At 39.6% G+C, this 16,356-nt stretch overlaps 1 protein-coding gene across 2 annotated transcripts in view; it reads left to right on the top strand.

Annotated features, from left to right (window-relative positions):
• The window catches only part of L3MBTL3 (L3MBTL histone methyl-lysine binding protein 3), a 73,300-nt gene that overhangs the window by 22,226 nt on the left and 34,718 nt on the right, over window positions 1-16,356 (top strand). For both annotated transcript variants that reach the window (XM_086461235.1, XM_086461234.1), the window contains exons 7-10: window positions 2,086-2,190; window positions 3,493-3,628; window positions 9,937-10,028; window positions 10,587-10,738. In XM_086461235.1, coding sequence (XP_086317361.1) covers window positions 2,086-2,190; window positions 3,493-3,628; window positions 9,937-10,028; window positions 10,587-10,738 — 485 coding nt within the window. The remainder of the gene's footprint in view (window positions 1-2,085; window positions 2,191-3,492; window positions 3,629-9,936; window positions 10,029-10,586; window positions 10,739-16,356) is intronic.

The following is a 16,356-nucleotide window of genomic DNA, read 5'->3' as shown; positions in this document are numbered from 1 at the left end:
TCCCCAAAGGTAATCTTTTGGGTCTTGTGTACGTTCTTGCACCATACATAAACATTTCTAATCCTCAGTCTGGCATCTGCTCTTTGACTCCTTTTACCCTTACTCTTATTTTGTTCTTGTATCTGTCCTTAACAAACTATCTTTAAATTTTTGTTGTGAAGATGTGTGATTACTAAGTTTCTCATAGCTTTGACTTGGGTGATGTTTTGAGAATAATGCACAAAATTGAAATTAATTAGTCTTCTAAAGTTGCCTGTTATTTTGTTGTAACAGAAATCAAACTAAAAATTGTGTTGCCTTAGAAGTTTTAGATTTGACAACGGGAAGAATAGTGAATAATTCATGTCTTAAATTTCAGGAAATACCTGTGTGATAATTGCTTAATTTTTAGTGTTTTGCTTGCCGAATTTTGTACTGTTTGTACAGTAATGTTTATTGTAAGAATGAAAGAATAAACAGCTCTGTGACTTTAGAATTGTTTCCTTTTGTTGTAATTTTATTTCTGCTTGGTTTTGCAAAATCTTAGTTACATTTTTGGCCACTGTTCCTCAATGTGGCAGTATTTCTAGCATTTCAGTTTCCTACTGAGATTTTTTTATCTGTAAGCTATTTATGATATTGATGGCATTAAATGCAAGTCCGTGCATCAAGATGAACTTTAAAAATTTCAGTTTATTGATTTAAAAAAAAAAAGCTCTGCTTTTACATTCTTCTTGCGGAAGTGTCTAGAATTATGCACAGTGTAACTTCATTAAACTTTCATTGATAATAAAAATGTTAAGTGAGGTGATGTTAGGATGAAATGACTTTTCAAATGCGTGTACTACAGTCAGATACTCTGATCCCTTAACTGAGGTCTACAAAATGATCTAAGCTATTTTTAGATAGGGACTTCAAGCTGTAGGTAGACATCTAGTAGCTGGCCACTTTAAGCTGATTTAAACTGGTCTGGTTCTCCATTTCCCTTCCCTTTGACTGTATATTCCTGCTCTTGTGCCATGCACTGCATTTTTTCTCTAGGGTTTATTATTCAGTTGTATCAGTTGCAGCTAAAGCTACTGAAGAGAGGATTCCTTCCCTTCCGGGTAGGTGAGAGCTCTCTGAGTACCTCCCTCAGTGCCCTTCCCTTTCCACTGGTGGCAGAGGTGCTGCAGATGGCGAGGGAGCATCTGTAGCTTTTAGACAGGAACAGAAGGAAGGGGGAACATATAACATGCTTCTCCTGTGTTTTGTCTGTATCCGTTTGGGACATAAAAGCTGTCTGTTTGTGAATTTGTTAACCTGGGGAAAATGCTCTTCAGTTTTAGTCAGTTATGTTTCTAATATTCCCTCTAATTTAACCTTAATATGTGTTAGCTTCCTTCCCTCTGTAACAGAGGGTAGGGAACATGAAAATGGGATGCTGATGCCTTCTGATTGAAAACATCGGTTCTGCTTAGCCTTGTTTTCACTTTCTGTTTTTTGAAAGATGTTCTTCTGGGTTCGTTGTAATGTGGTATGAGGGTAGTCATGTTCCTGTGATGCAAAAATATTCCTGGAAAACTAGCTGACCTGGACTCAGCATGTAAAGGAGAAAACTACATCAGAGGCCACTCCTTTGTACAAACAGTGTTTCCTATTTCTGCCTAACAGTTCATCTTTGGTGGCCTGAGGTGTGGAAATGAAAAGGCAAAAACAAAGTATCATTGTTGTAATTATTATAGGAATGATGGCCACCAGGAAGGTGCCAGAGTGTCACTGTACGGGCTGAAATAATTACATTATTAAAATGTTTTATTGACAATTAGTGAAAAATGTTGAGGGCAAATCATATCATCTTCTTTCGCTTGATTAACTTTTTTGCTAATTCATTATAAAGTTCTTACATACTCTTAAGTCATTCTAGTATCAACATGTTTTTCGAAAAATCATTAGTTTCTCTTTTCTGCTGTATGTTTTTAAAAATGTGAAACTTACTTTAAAGTGGTTTATTAGTTCTTTCAGAAACATGAAGAATAAATAATCATTGTTCTTTTCTTTATAAAGATAGCCTGCCTTTCTCTGGTATTCTTTCAGAAGTATTGAAACGATTCTTTTCTATTGCAGTATCAGTCTTTCCCATACAACAAAAACGGATTCAAAGTAGGGATGAAGCTGGAGGGCGTGGATCCCGAGCACCAGTCGATATACTGTGTCCTCACAGTGGCCGAGGTAAGGAGAGGCTGTGAGCAGCTGTGGTGTGAGATTACGGGAGAGACTGAACTCAAGCAGCAGCAGCTGAAAGTTCTTGCTCTTCCCTGACAAGCAGACAGAAATTATATGTAGGAAGATGGCTTTTACATTAATAACGCTGTATTAAATCTCCCTGACAGACATGTAAAGACTACATCCAGTGCCATGCAGCAGTGACTGTTTACATATATTTAACATATGCAGCTAGACAAAACAGTATTACGTTAGTTGGATATGTGCTTTTTTCTGTAATCCTGTAGTTCAATCTATATTTAAAAGAGAAAAAACGTAAGTATGACAACTGGTATATAGCAGTTTTATAGAAGTTCAATAGTATTTACAGTTGCTCCATTCACTGATAAAAATACCTAACACTTTTTTGTGTTTCAGTTGTGCTACAGTTTTGATAGCCTAGGCTTTTTGTTCCGATTTCTGGATCTTTTCATGGCCCGTAGCCATATCCCATTTCTGTGGATATCTCTTCCATTTTCTTGTGGGTGGTGTATCAGTGGTTGAGTATTTCCTGTGTACCTTGTGCTCGGCACTAAGTGATGGGTCACGTTTTACTGCAGGATGACCTGAATTCCACAGAATTCTGAGATGGCAAACTGAAAGCTATGTCAGAGTATAAATTGAATATAAATAGGGTGACCTTGATGTCAGGAGACTTTCACTGGTGACTGCAGGGAAGTTACGGCATTTGGCACTCAGGAAGATATGGAAAACTTTTGTACAGAGAGGGGGGTTGTGTCCTGTTTTTCTCTTCCTCTCGGAGGTTAACTTACTACTTCATGGAATAATGAAGTTCTGCAGGATACCTTCGCTGCATTCTCATCTTTAATAATAGTTCTCAGTATCTCTCTGGAGAGTCTGTTGAACATAGTTATTGTTGAGTGCTCTCTTGTATATTGATTAATGGGGATAGCTTGAGAGCATCATTATCTGTGCTTTGTCCATGATTGTATCAGACGTATTCATGCTCTTCTGTAGGGTTTCTGTTTCATTCTGGTGTTTGATTGAACAGTTTTTGAGTTTTTTAACACTAGTGACAATGTCCAGCTTTTAGTTAATTCTTTTCACCAGAAGAGGAGGCCCTCAGACTGAGAATTTTTATTCTTTCCTTTCTGTCAAATGCATTTATTCATCCAGTGTTCACTTGAGCAGAAGTAAAAGGCTGACTGAAAACACACTGTTATCATACATACTACTGAACAGAAGCTGTTACGTGTAGGGCAAACATCTTAAAGCACAGTGTTGTACATTTTACATTCTTGCTTTTAGGTTTGTGGCTACAGAATACGACTCCATTTTGATGGATACCCAGATTGCTATGATTTCTGGGTGAACGCTGATTCTTCAGACATTCATCCTGTTGGATGGTGTGAGAAAACAGGTCACAAGCTTCATCCACCTAAAGGTATTGTTTAGTTTGAAGCGTGTGCATTTTCTATAGCTCTGAGATCAAGATTATCTGTGTAGTGCTGCAATTATTTTTTTTGGCAGAAACATTTTTGTTCATTTAGTCAGAGTATTTGAACATGGCAAATTAAACTGTTCTTGAAGTCCTACTAAAATTTTGAGGTTGAAGAAATTTATTCAGTGGAAATTCAGAGAAAACAAGAAAACAAAATGAACCTTAGGAGTAATTCATAAGGCATTAGGAAAGAAAGAGGCAAACGTAGACCCCAAATGAATGCTTATTGCAAGTAAAATGGCAGCATACTGGTGACATGTATGCTTAAACTGAGGTCTCTCAGGCGGCTGAGCATCCTTTAGTGTAAGGTTTTAGAATATTTGCGTTACTAGGTATTGATCACTGTTGTTGTACATGTGTTGGCACAGACTAATAAAGATTGTGGTCCTGCCACAAAGAGTAAGCTTGAAAGGAATAAACGGATAGGGAGAAAAAAGTGTGAGATTACAAGCCTGAAAGTGTCATTTGTACATAGCTTATTTATAAAATGGTATACATGTGTTGAAATATCTGTAATTTGCTTACTTAATTATTCTACTTCAGATTATGTAACTCCTTTATTTTGGCAAGTGAAGTACAACTGCACTGAACTGTAGCATAAAAAAGGAATAGATGGACTCTCTTTTGGGGTAGGAAAGGGAATATGTAGGGATGAAGGGAGCAAGTCCTGAAGACAGGAGAGTGAGAAATAAATGAATATGGGATTTTGACATACAGAGTGAGGGTAGGATAATGTGGTTTTGAAAGGCTGCAAAATGGTGAGTGTACAGAGTCAAGAGGATGCATTAGGGAGAGTTATAAAACTGTGGCTCTAACTGCTGGGGTGTGGAAGGTGAGAGTAAAGCCACTGAACGGATACAGGTAGAGGGCCTGCCAGTGTGGGAGAGGGTGGCATTTCAGCAGCTGAGCCTTGGAGGTGTATGAAGGAGCATGTGCTGCTCTTCTGAATGCTCTGCAAGCTCCACTCTGGCTACAGGCAGGAGTGCTCTGTGCTGCTGCTGAAGAATGGGAGTTTCCATTGGGCATAGTTCTGCATAACTGGCTGTGCAGAAATAGCAGTTTCTTGAACATAAATCAGAATTTCTCAGAAGGCTGGCCTTCACCGAAGTAGTAAGTTACATGTAGCAAACTGATTGTCCCCAGTTATGGAGTTATTGACGTTATTACAGCATGCTTAGTAAAATTTATATATATGATGAAGGTTTGTCATCTTTTACATCTTAAATGCCTGGTTTAGAAAGCTTAAACTTTTGTTAATGAATCACTGCTACTGGAGAAAAGTTACTGTCTGTCTTTGAGTCACTTTCATGGAAAGTTTCTTCAGTTTCTCTTCTGGTTTTAATTTGGTGAGAAGATTGTTTATTTTTTTTCACCATACTGAAGCAGTGAGTAGGTCTCTTACTTAAGAAAAGTCATGGAGCCTATCAGAGGTGTCAAGGGAATATATGATGGTAATTCTCAGGGTTCTGGTTGTCAACCTAAACAGCTATGTATTCCTACCATCCCCAAGACAAATTCTTAATTTTGAATAGCAAGGCTGTTCTCTGGAATTTTTATCCAAGACCTGCAAAGTGCTGTGCCCTTTGCATTGCTTGGCTTTGTCACTGCACCTCGGTGGTAAACCGTTTCATCACTGATGAGGTATGGTGTGATTGGTGAAACCTGCTCTGGTGCTCGTAGGACTTCTTCCATTGTCCCAGTGCAAGTCTAGCTTGCACATGGGATGGAAGAGGAACAGGAAGGAACAAGCAGTATGGTAGAGTGATGCATTTAAAGGAGACTGAGGGCAAACAGCCATTCACCAGTTAAACATATTTTTTCTAGTTTTTCAGCACTACTTACATTTCACTGATATTTGTGGAGTTTGGTTATTCCGAGGGAAGGGAGGAGATGCCAGTCTTAGGTTCTTAGGGCTTTTTGTGCGTTTTTATTGGGTCAGACAGATTGCTTATGTTTTGCTGTGGTATGACATTTTAATAATGATTTCTTTTTAGTGCCCATTGCAAATCATACGGACACTAAAGCTGATGCTGCTAATGACATAGGGCACAGTATCTTATATAAAAATACCACCTCACAGAACTCGAAGTTTTGCATTAGTAGCCATTCATTTTCCAGATACAGTGCAAACTTACAAGCTTGATGGTGTAAAGCATAAACTGTTTGGAACGCAGTGGCCTGTGAAAGGCGCAGACTCTCATGCTGTCTTTCAGTGTAGCGCAGCCCTGGTTAATCGTTCCTGCAAGCCTGGGCAGAAGTGTCCTGCTTCACAAGGAGGGGGTTGTAAGGAGGGTGTGCTCCAGGGGGATTTTGGGGCCTGGTAACTGACTCCGTGTTTTCTGAGAAGGTTGAAGGCGGATAACTTTCCAAACAGGCCTACATCGATCTTTCCTTGTGAGAGATGGGAGGCTATTTATTCTGATGGGAGAGGGCTGTGGGGGATGTGAGGGACAGGAGAAAGAATATTGTTATAGGTATTTTCTGGTACATATTTGTGTTCTTGTTTATTAAAACAGGAGGAGCAGGTAATTCTCGGTTCCGCTGGGCCGGGCAGGCCTCACAGGGGGCTGTATCCCATCCCCATGGCAGCGGAGGCAATAGGCAGCTGCTGTTGGGCTTCCAGCAGACACAGGGGAACAGAGCTGCAAAACCAAACTGGGTGTCACGGGAGGAAAAAAAAAGATGGTGTTCCAGGACACTGTTCATTCTGTGTGCAAAGGACGTCACTTTTCCGTCTCTCAGAGGTGAAGCCTGCAGAGGGGGGATGGATGTGTGTTCCCAGAATTATCATGGACTCTGCCACGGTAGTACTGCTGGGGTTTTGCCTGGATTAAGCCAAGAATCATTTGGATACCAGAGGGAGAAGTTGGTGCAGCAGAGGCCGCCTGATCTTCTGAAATCACTTCAGAGGGCTCGCTCTGCAGTCATCAGAGAAGGGGAGCACCTTGAAAACTGTCTGTCACTGAAGGTCACAAAGTAAAAATTGCAATGTCTAATTTTTTTTAAAATAATACAGCTCTGCAGTGTTTCTTTTTAAACAAAAGCAAGTGTTAGTAAATCAACATAAATGAAAGCATGTAAAGAAAACAAAAGTGAATTTTAAAACTAAGACTTATGATCCTATCACTATCAAAACCAGGCATTAATGAGAAACATAAAGCATGAACTGTGTGTTGAGGTTCTGCTCCAGTAGCCCGTGTAGTCCTAATAATGGTGTCATTTCACGAACTCTTGAAAATAGAATTTCACCAACAAATCATTAAGAAGAAAGATCAAAGTGAGAAGCATATTCAGATTCACAAAAGATGAAAATGTATTGCTGTATTATAAAAAACCAAGACTCTTATCTACTCTCATCTGGAAAGCAGCCCTGCAGAAAGGGGTCTGGGGGTGCTGGTCAGCAGCAGACTCAATAGGAGTCAGCAGTGTGCCCTGGCAGCCCAGAGGGCAAACCACATCCTGGGGTGCATCAAACACACAGTAACCAGCTGGTCAAAAGAGGTGATTATCCTGCTGTGTCCAGCATTCGTGCATCCTCACCTTGAGTACTGTGTGCAGTTCTGGGCTGCACAATTTAAGAAGGGTATGAAGGTCCTTGAATCCATCCAGAGGAAGACAACAAAGCTGGTGAAGGGGCTGGAAGGCATGTCCTGTGAGGAGCAACTGAGGATTCTGGGCTTGTCTAGTTTGGAGAAAAAAGGAGGCTGAAGGGTGACCTCGTTGCTCTCTACAGCTTCCTAAGGAGGGGACTTGGAGAGGGAGATGCTGAGCTCTTCTCCTTGAGAGCCAGTGACAGGACATGTGGGAATGGTTCAAAGCTGCACCAGGGTAGGTTTAGACTGGACATGAGGAAACATTTCTTTACCGAGAGGGTGGTCAAACATTGGAACATACTTCTTAGAGAGGTGGTCGATGCCCCAAGCCTATCAGTGTTTAAGAGTCATTTGGACAATGCCCTTAACAGGCTGGCTTGGTCAGACCTGAATTGGTCAGGCAGTTGAACTAGATGATTGTTGTAGGTCCCTTCCAACTGAAATAGTCTAGTCTATTCTCTAGAAGAACAAATTACATAATTCCAGTTAGCCTTCACATTATGTGTTTGTAAATTCGCTGGAAATTAATGAAGCTGGTAGTTTTAGTTAGTGAATACTGTTCTATATCTACAGTGACTAAATCAAATTCACATTTGGTCCTTTCTTTGAGAGATGAGGAGGATCTAGACGTCTTCCTTTCTCAGTTGGTGACTGGAAGACCACTGCTGTCCAGAAACTGTTTCACATCTACTGAAACCATTTTTTTTTTCCCCCATGGACTTTGTCCCAGTACCAGTACCTGATCCCATCACACATGCAGTAGGTGGGAGTTTTGTGTTTTCAGCTGTGAGCTTTGAGCTAGGTTTGAATATCCTCTGGAATTTCAGAGGGAAAATTAAAGCCTCAATACCACATTCCTTTAAACATTATTTCAACTGGTCTACAGCTATAGTGTATCAAGACAAGAAGCAATTGGACTATAAAGAAAAGTCTCATTGTTCGGGCGTGGAGGTTAATTCATGTTAGTTGATATTTAAAATGAAAACTGAGAAAGGCAGATGTGGAGAAGGTGAAGTTAAAGGATTCTTTCCCTGTGGTTCCTTGGAAAATACGAGATTCTCAGGTTAAACAGAGTTGTTGTCTGTGACGTATTTGAGTAACACTTCAAATAGTCAAGAGGTGAGTCATTTCAGTAGTTAAGGCAATCACTCACTGAAATGGGTGGTGGTTTTGGTCATGTTTTACTGGGATTATAATGTATGAACTAAAATAGGATGTTCCTATAACTTACTTAACAGACGAATAAAGGAAAAAGACTACTTGCTTACAACTCTTAGCATTGTTTTATAGATTAGAAATACAAACAATTTCTTGTGGTTTTTTTTTATGCAGTTCAATATATTTTTTTGCTAAGAAACTAGAAGAGATGGACTATCAACAGAAATGTAGGTTTCTTTCCAAGTGCTATATGCATAGAATAAAAAATGCAGAAGGTCCATGCAGGGGACAGTTTACACTGTAAATGCGTAAGGAGTCCTAGGGCATTGATGGTGTAGGCAACAGTTTTGATATAACATATGGAGTTTGTTTTAAAGGTAGTAGTGATCATACTGTATTAGTGGTAGCCTGAGGACGTAGTAGGGTAAAGTCCGTGAAGGAGGGAATTTTTTTTATTAGGCTAACTGGCATAGTAGGAAGAGCTTTGGGGCCTGTAGGCCCTTTGCTGTTTCTGAAGTAGAAGCAACAGACTGAAAAGAAGCTGGAGAGCAATTGCCCTGAGCTTGTTGGTTTGTGTGTGTGTCAGACCACCAAAGGGAAATTAGTTGGTACCTACGAGGCAGAGAAGTGGTTTTCTTGGGGAGAAGCAGAGAGGTGATTTGTAGCCAGTGCTGCTTGGAGAGATTTGTTCAAAGGGAGGGAGATGATAGTACAAAACTGATAATCTTACCGAGACTTATTTTTGATACCTGGTAGAATTACAGATTTTAGTTTCTAGGCTCCCCTGAAACATCCTGCCTCTTGAGGACCTTCATTTCCTTGATGGTCAGAACTGCGAGGTCAGAGATCAGGAGTAGAGCAGTGATTTTGTAAGAAATGCTCCCCAATTTGTTTTGAAGGTGAAATTGAAACTGAGATGAAATGTCCTGAGTTCTTGCCTAGTGCTTCATTTATAAGACTGTTCGTTCTCCCAGGTGAAGTTTAGGAACAGTTCAAATGTCAGTCCTAGCCAACTATAAGAGACTCATAATGTGCAGCTCAAGAAAGCAGAGTATTTTGCTCAGTTAGTGTAAAGAAAGCTTGACATTTTGGTAAGGAAGCTCAGCCAGCCCTAAATAAAGAACATGATTCCTCTTTGTAATACCAGATGCCCAAATAAAAATAGAAAAGCTTCATCAACTTTCGTTTGAACTCTACAAGCTCTTCTAGAATGTGTCCTGCTAAAATTTCTAATAATCCAAGCCAGTACTCCCCAAGAGACTCATTGAGTTCATATTCAGTAGAATTAATAAATACTTTTAAAATAAATTTTCCCAGTGTAGTTTATATAAAAATAGAATGAACAGTTAACAGTGCATAATCTTTTCAGTTTTGAAGTTGTAAGAAACAGTTCAGAACTGGATGGAAAAAATAATTTCATCAGTTAAGATCAGATCACCTGCATGCACCTTGTGTCTCATGCCTGTCATTTGTTGCCCTTCTTTTATGACCCTCCTTTAGGATATAAGGAAGAAGAATTCAGCTGGCCGTCATACCTGAAAGCATGCAAGGCTCAAGCTGCTCCTAAATCACTGTTTGAAAATCAGAACACAGTAAGTACTCGCTTGTTGTTACTAATGGTGTGGAAGTTGCTAGTGTGCTCGTGCATGTGGCAGAGACTCACAGCGCATTTCAGTGATGGCAGACTTGAGACCTGAAATTTGAGATTAAAATGTTTGCAACAAATTCAGTAACAATCTCCACTTCAGTTTACCTCTGCATTTTGTTCCATTAATTTTTTACTAATCTGTTTAAATGTCTGATGTGGCACAGTCAGAAGTGGTATATTAAATGAAATTTAAGACTTGTTATTAGTACTGTGTCTTGCATCATAACATTGTGGAACAAGCATGGTCTTTCAGAGAGAGTATCTAAGACAGAGTTAAAACCAACATATTTAATTTTAGCAGCATGTTCAGGGCTTTTTTATTTCATAAACCGTGAGTCTCTGTGTTTGAGCATCTCTCATGTCAAGTAATTAGGCTGCTGCCACTCTGTTGGGGCAGCTAATTGGGAAACTTAGAGATGACGTGAACATATTGATTGTGGACACTGGGGAGATTTCTGGATTTATACTATTTATCTTCAATTAAATGTCTTTCTCTATGTAGACAGTGATCCCGTCGGGATTTCGAGTGGGGATGAAGCTGGAAGCTGTAGACAAGAAGAACCCGACTTTCATTTGTGTTGCTACGGTAACAGACATGGTGGACAATCGTTTTCTGGTTCATTTTGACAACTGGGATGAGAGTTATGACTACTGGTATGTGGTTTTTGTTTTGTATCCTAGTGAGACATAGCAGAAATGTGTTAGCTTTAAGGACTATTATCTGTGATACTTCTTGGACTGTTGATACAGTCACCTTTCCAACTTTTGCTAGCTTTGTAATCATGGCCACTGAGGTACATCTCAGTGGCAGACTAGAGGAACCAAGATTCCCATGTCAGGTTGTGCATAAAGAATTTCAAGGTTGTGCTAAATGAACGTTCGCGTGTGCTGTTACATCTGGAGTTGTGGATTAATTTCTCATTTCAATTACATAGTATCTCTGAGGTTGATATCTTTAGTGAAGAATAGGCACCATGGCAGTGAGACTAATTGTGCTTGGAATTAGGTTTACATATAGTTGTAAATTGAAAGAAAGGCTGCATTTCTTTTTCAGAAGGTTCTTGTTCTACTTATGTTTTGCAGACCAAACCTTAGCCATCTTCTATAAGGCATCAGGATATTGGCAAAACCTGGGTTTAGTCTTTTGTGTTCTACATTCCTCTGAAAACTGAGATTCTGACCTGTGTTAGAGATGACATTTCTGCATGTTTTATGGTGGAGGGGCTTTGTGTACCTATATAGAAAAGTCAGTGGATGGAGCAGGACATACTACAAGCATAAAGATACTGAGGGAAATTCAGGCTTTTGCTGTCACAGTGAAGGTTCGCATTTGCACTTGCATCTTTTGGCAGATCATTTAGAGCAAAGTAATATACCTTACATTCTTTGAAGAGTTAAATTACTGCAGAACAGGTAGAGCATTTTAAGCTTATGTCTTGCATTTGGCAGTGGCAACTTAATTGTATAGCTGAGCCTGTAAAATGACGTTTTCTTCATCTGTATTTGATGACTGCTTAGGCACTATGTCAATGAGAATGACGTGAAACTACTATGTAACTTCAAAACTTTGCGAGTCCATCTCTTGAAATAATAATTGTATGGTCTACATGACAAGTAAGCTGTAGGAGAACTAAATTACTGAAGCAGCAGTGAACAGGCAATTCAGTGAAGTCAAGAGCTGACTATCAAGATGATAGGCCGTATGAATTAAAGACCAGAAAGATTAGTGATTATTTCCATGAAGAAGTAACACAGCACATACATTTCCTCTACAAAGCAGCAGGAAACTGGGGTCTGGGAAAAGGTATTTTGAATTTCCTGATATCTGAAGGCTCACTAATAACAAATATGCCATTAATTAATAATGAAAACAGCAGTTAGACAAGGCTTTTAAGGCAAACACAGTGCAATATAACCTGTAGTTTGTTCAGAGGTAGCATAGATACCTCTCTAAAACATTGTACTGTGTATAGCAGACATACACTGAATTTCAAGCTTTTTAATATTCCCATGTCAACAGGAATTTTGTCCACCAATCTTCTCAGAAGAGGCAAAAGCAGTTTTTAAGTACATAACCAGGCTTTACATTTTTACAATCGTTGTATTCTGAAGTGAGTTCTCTGAATTTCATATGGAGAATACATGAAATAGTTCCTTCTTAAAGGATGAGGGAAAATTGGAGTGGAAAATGTATAGGTGTTTGAGAAATCACTGGAGCTGTATTTGTACTGAAGCCAAGCTGAAGATTTGTTCTTTTGGTGAAATTGTAAAATGCCTTTGTGGAAGGAGCAAGAAGACGCTGCTGGAAATACTGTGCATGGAAATTAAATTCTGAGTGGCATGGCCTACCTCTGCATTGCTGTGATTAAGAACAAGAGTGAATAGTGGAGGAAGGAAAAAAAAAATGGGAGAAAAGAACAGCAAATGAAAATAGCAGTGGAAGGTCTAACCAAAAGAGCCTGAAAATGCAGCCTGAATGCGTCCCACTTACATTTTTAATTTTAGATACCAGGTTTGTAGGGGCCTTAAAATATTTTAGGTGCATAAGTTTCACCAACTGGTGTCTGTAAATAAAATGAAAAGTTCTGTTGGGATTGCCCAGAGCAGAGCCTCACAGCTCCCCGCGCCTGCATATAAGTTTCAATCTCAGAATTATAATGAAGGAGAAATGATGCATTTAGTGCATGTAGTTGATTATTTCCAAACAAGAACCTTTTTTATTTTTTTTCCTGTATACCTTTTGTGATTTAGTTAGTTTGAGTAGATTGAACTTGTTCATTGAGGTAAAAATTCTTTCTCTTGTTTGCTAACTAGAAGACAGTTGACTTATTTTACTGGACTTCAGGCAACAGAAATCTATTACCATGGCCTAAGCATTTTTTATGCTTCAGGCTTTCAGCCTGAAGATACTCTTCCTGACTTTTACCTGAGAAATATGTCAATAGTTGAAAATAAATACCTTGGGTAGAATTAGTCGTTACTATAGCTCTTTAATGCATGATGACGGTACTTCCAGCGTATTAGAAATCCCATGAAATTGTCCTTTGACAGTAGCTTTTAGAGGGAGGAAAAGTGAAAAAAATTGAGAAATTTAAGACTTTCTTTCATGAAGCAGAATGTTGAGCTATATGACACAAGCCATCAGGTCCCTTCCGTCTGTCCTGTCTTTTTTGATGAAACGATATTTCTTTGAAAGCCAAAGCCGTTCCCTTTGAATGGAATTTCCAAATTTTCTTATGATAGTCTGAATCTAGAAATAGCATTTGGGAATCTTTGGGTATGTCTGAACTATGAATAACTACAGGTGCACTCTGGTTTTCAGTTCTCCATTCACGGAATCACAGAATGGCAGGGGTTGGAAGAGACCTCTGGAGATCATCTGGTCCAACTTCCCCGCCAAAGCAGGTTCAGCTACAGCAGGTCACACAGGAATACGTCCAGATGGCTTTTGCATATCTCTAGGGAAGGAGACTGCACAACCTCCCTGGGCAGCCTGTTCAGTGCTCTGCCACTCTTAATATAAAGAAGTTTTTCCTCATGTTCAGGTGGAATTTCCTGTGCTCCAGTTTGTGCCCGTTGCCCCTTGTCCTGTCACTGTCCTGTCGCCATTCTCTTGCATCCGTTCTGCTTACATACAGATTTACGTTGCCTCAGCTTCCTAATGTTTTTGTGACCAAACCCAAACACAGCCAGAGTTTGTGCAGGAGGTGAAGTTGTGCTAGCTTGTCGCTGCTTGCTCAACAGTGAGATGAGCAACGGCCATGCTGGACATGCTGCAGCCCGGACTCACTGGGTCAGAGGGCTCTGGCTGCCGTCATCCTTGGCTAGATCTGAACTTCCCCTGCAGAGAAGGTCCTGCAGTCAGCTTTTGGGATCAGCTTACCAGAGAGTTAGAAAATATGATGCCCCATGCTTCGCTCACCGTTCTTTTCCTGTCCATCTTGCATAGAAAAAACAATTTTTAAAGCGCCTTGTGAAGAAAAATCGGCTTTTGATTTTCTGAACTATTTTCTGATCTGTGTGAATTTTGGAACGGACAGGGTTTTGGTGTGAGGCTGAGTAATAGGCCATACTCTCCACAAGCATCTGCTACTTCGCTAACAGCCAGGTCCTTAAACATTGTGCTTTGCTGGTTTCATTTTTGAGATAATTGTCTTTGCTCCACTCTCTTTGAAAGGAACAGTCTTTTTGAAGGGGTTACATTAGATAAAACAATCCTAAAGAACCATGAGTCACAGTGCATGCTTTTAACTATTTAAATGGATAATGGACCGTTATCTGACCATAAAGCTCTAAAATTTCATGCAAATCACCATACAACTGTCTTAACAGACTTTAAATAGAAAATATGGTCATGTGGCTTGCTACACCACCTCCGGATGCATACCATAACCTCCATGTTTTGGGAATTCCTGACCTAAAGTTATACCAGCTTTACACTTGTCAATGGTGAAGTATTCTCACTTATGCACTAGATGGGGCTGCAGGATGGTTTCTATGGTTTTGTTTCTTTTTTTTCCTTCTTTTTTTATGTACGGTTAGGTGACTGACATCTTGCAATCAAGAAGTTGTGTAAGTAGCATTCTCGAGGGCCTATTATTATTTATGGATATAACGCATGTGTGTATGAGTGGTTTTTGATAGATAACATTTTCATTAGAGATTGTATCTACGTTTAATAAAGTGAAAATCAAAATAGCAAAAGGTTTGTGTTTCCCCAAAAGGGAAAACCAGAAATTATTTCAAAACATAAAATGACACGTTCAGCTTATTTTAAAGAAGATGCCGATTACTAAATAAAAACTCTGCCGAGATCTTCAGGTGAAGACCTATTTGTGAAAATAGTTTTCTAAATGAATTGAATATTCAGGTTTTTAACAGTGAGCTTTATCATCCATCCCTCTTGATCTGAATTTAATGATCTGTATATATGAAACAGATTTTTGGAAAAAATTGACAGGACAGCTGAAAGTGACCAATAGAAAAATATTAAGTCTTCTTTCATATCTGAGTCTTCCACTGGGATGTGCTCTCCTGCCATGAGTTAAGGATTGTTGAACTACACACATGTTCCTTTCATACAGAGTGCTGCAAGCACCAAGGGCTCACGTTGTCAGCTGCCCTCAGCTTTCCTTATTGCAGAACTTCTTCCTGGCCTTTTACATCATGTAGCTCTTCCCTGCTTTGGAGTCTTTTTCTAAGGTGTAGTTAAGCTGTCCATAACTCAGCAGAGTTGCCACTTGTTCCATCCCTCTGCGTGGTTCTCTAACAGGTTCAGCTGGCATGCTCTGCTGCTTTTGGCTTTGCTTCGGCTTCCTGGATTAGCTTCAGTTTCCAGTGTGGATAATAGATGTCTTTTTCTGTCTGCATGTTCTCACACAACAGAAAGAATGGATCACAAGTGGCATGAATTGTGTGGACATCATAGTCTTGCTTTATTAGTTGAACGTGCATGTGTCACCACTCCACTGCTTGATGGAAGGTGGTGGTGCTCTGCTGTGGTCCAGGGGTAGGTAGGTTTGGAGGTGCAAAATTCTTCAGCTCCTGCTAGTGGTGGTAACCTTTTTTTGGCCTAGCAAGCATCCTCACAATTTGTGGATCATTATGTTTTATGAAGCCTGTGAGCCGTGTGATCTGCCTTCTGTTTCGGAACAAAAGAGATAAAAAGCTGTGGGATGCGGCAAATTGATTGTGAAAAGTCAGAGTAGCCTTTAGCATTCCAGCTAAGTCTTGGGCTTAGTCTGATAGACTGTTGTTCTTCCAAAGTAGATAATATGTCCATGAAATAACACATATTAAAGCATAATAGTTTTACTTTGAATTGTATGTGACTTTTACTGATCTCTATTTTTTATTGTTAAATGGACTGTTAGAAGCTAAAGCTGTTTGAAATCTGTAGGTAAAGACAGACTGTGTGACCTGATTTTACTGGAACACAGATTTTTTTTTTCCTGAGGCCACTGCAGTTACAGAAGTTTCTTACAGGCTCATCTGTAATGTCTGGGTTTTACTTCTAAAGCAAATCAAAATGTTGTGTATGTTTTATAGTGCTATTTTGCAGTGCTGTGGTGTGTAGCACTCGTTGCTATGGGTTCCATGTTCACTCCCATTGCTGTAATGTCAGAGCATCTTCCAGGAGTGCATCTTTCATTGCAACATACTTTGGTCACTTGCTTCTTCTTGACTCTCCAAGGCAAGAAGTGCATGCAGTGGCATTTACTTTTCAGAGTTTTTAAAAAAAGGTGTGTTTAAAAAAAGATATGTTTAAAAAG

Source organism: Leptosomus discolor, chromosome 2, assembly GCF_034619465.1.
Source record: "Leptosomus discolor isolate bLepDis1 chromosome 2, bLepDis1.hap2, whole genome shotgun sequence".
In the NCBI taxonomy this organism is placed as follows: Eukaryota; Metazoa; Chordata; class Aves; order Leptosomiformes; family Leptosomidae; genus Leptosomus; species Leptosomus discolor.
Note: the sequence above shows the minus strand (reverse complement) of the source record. Positions and strands in the feature narration are given on the sequence as shown.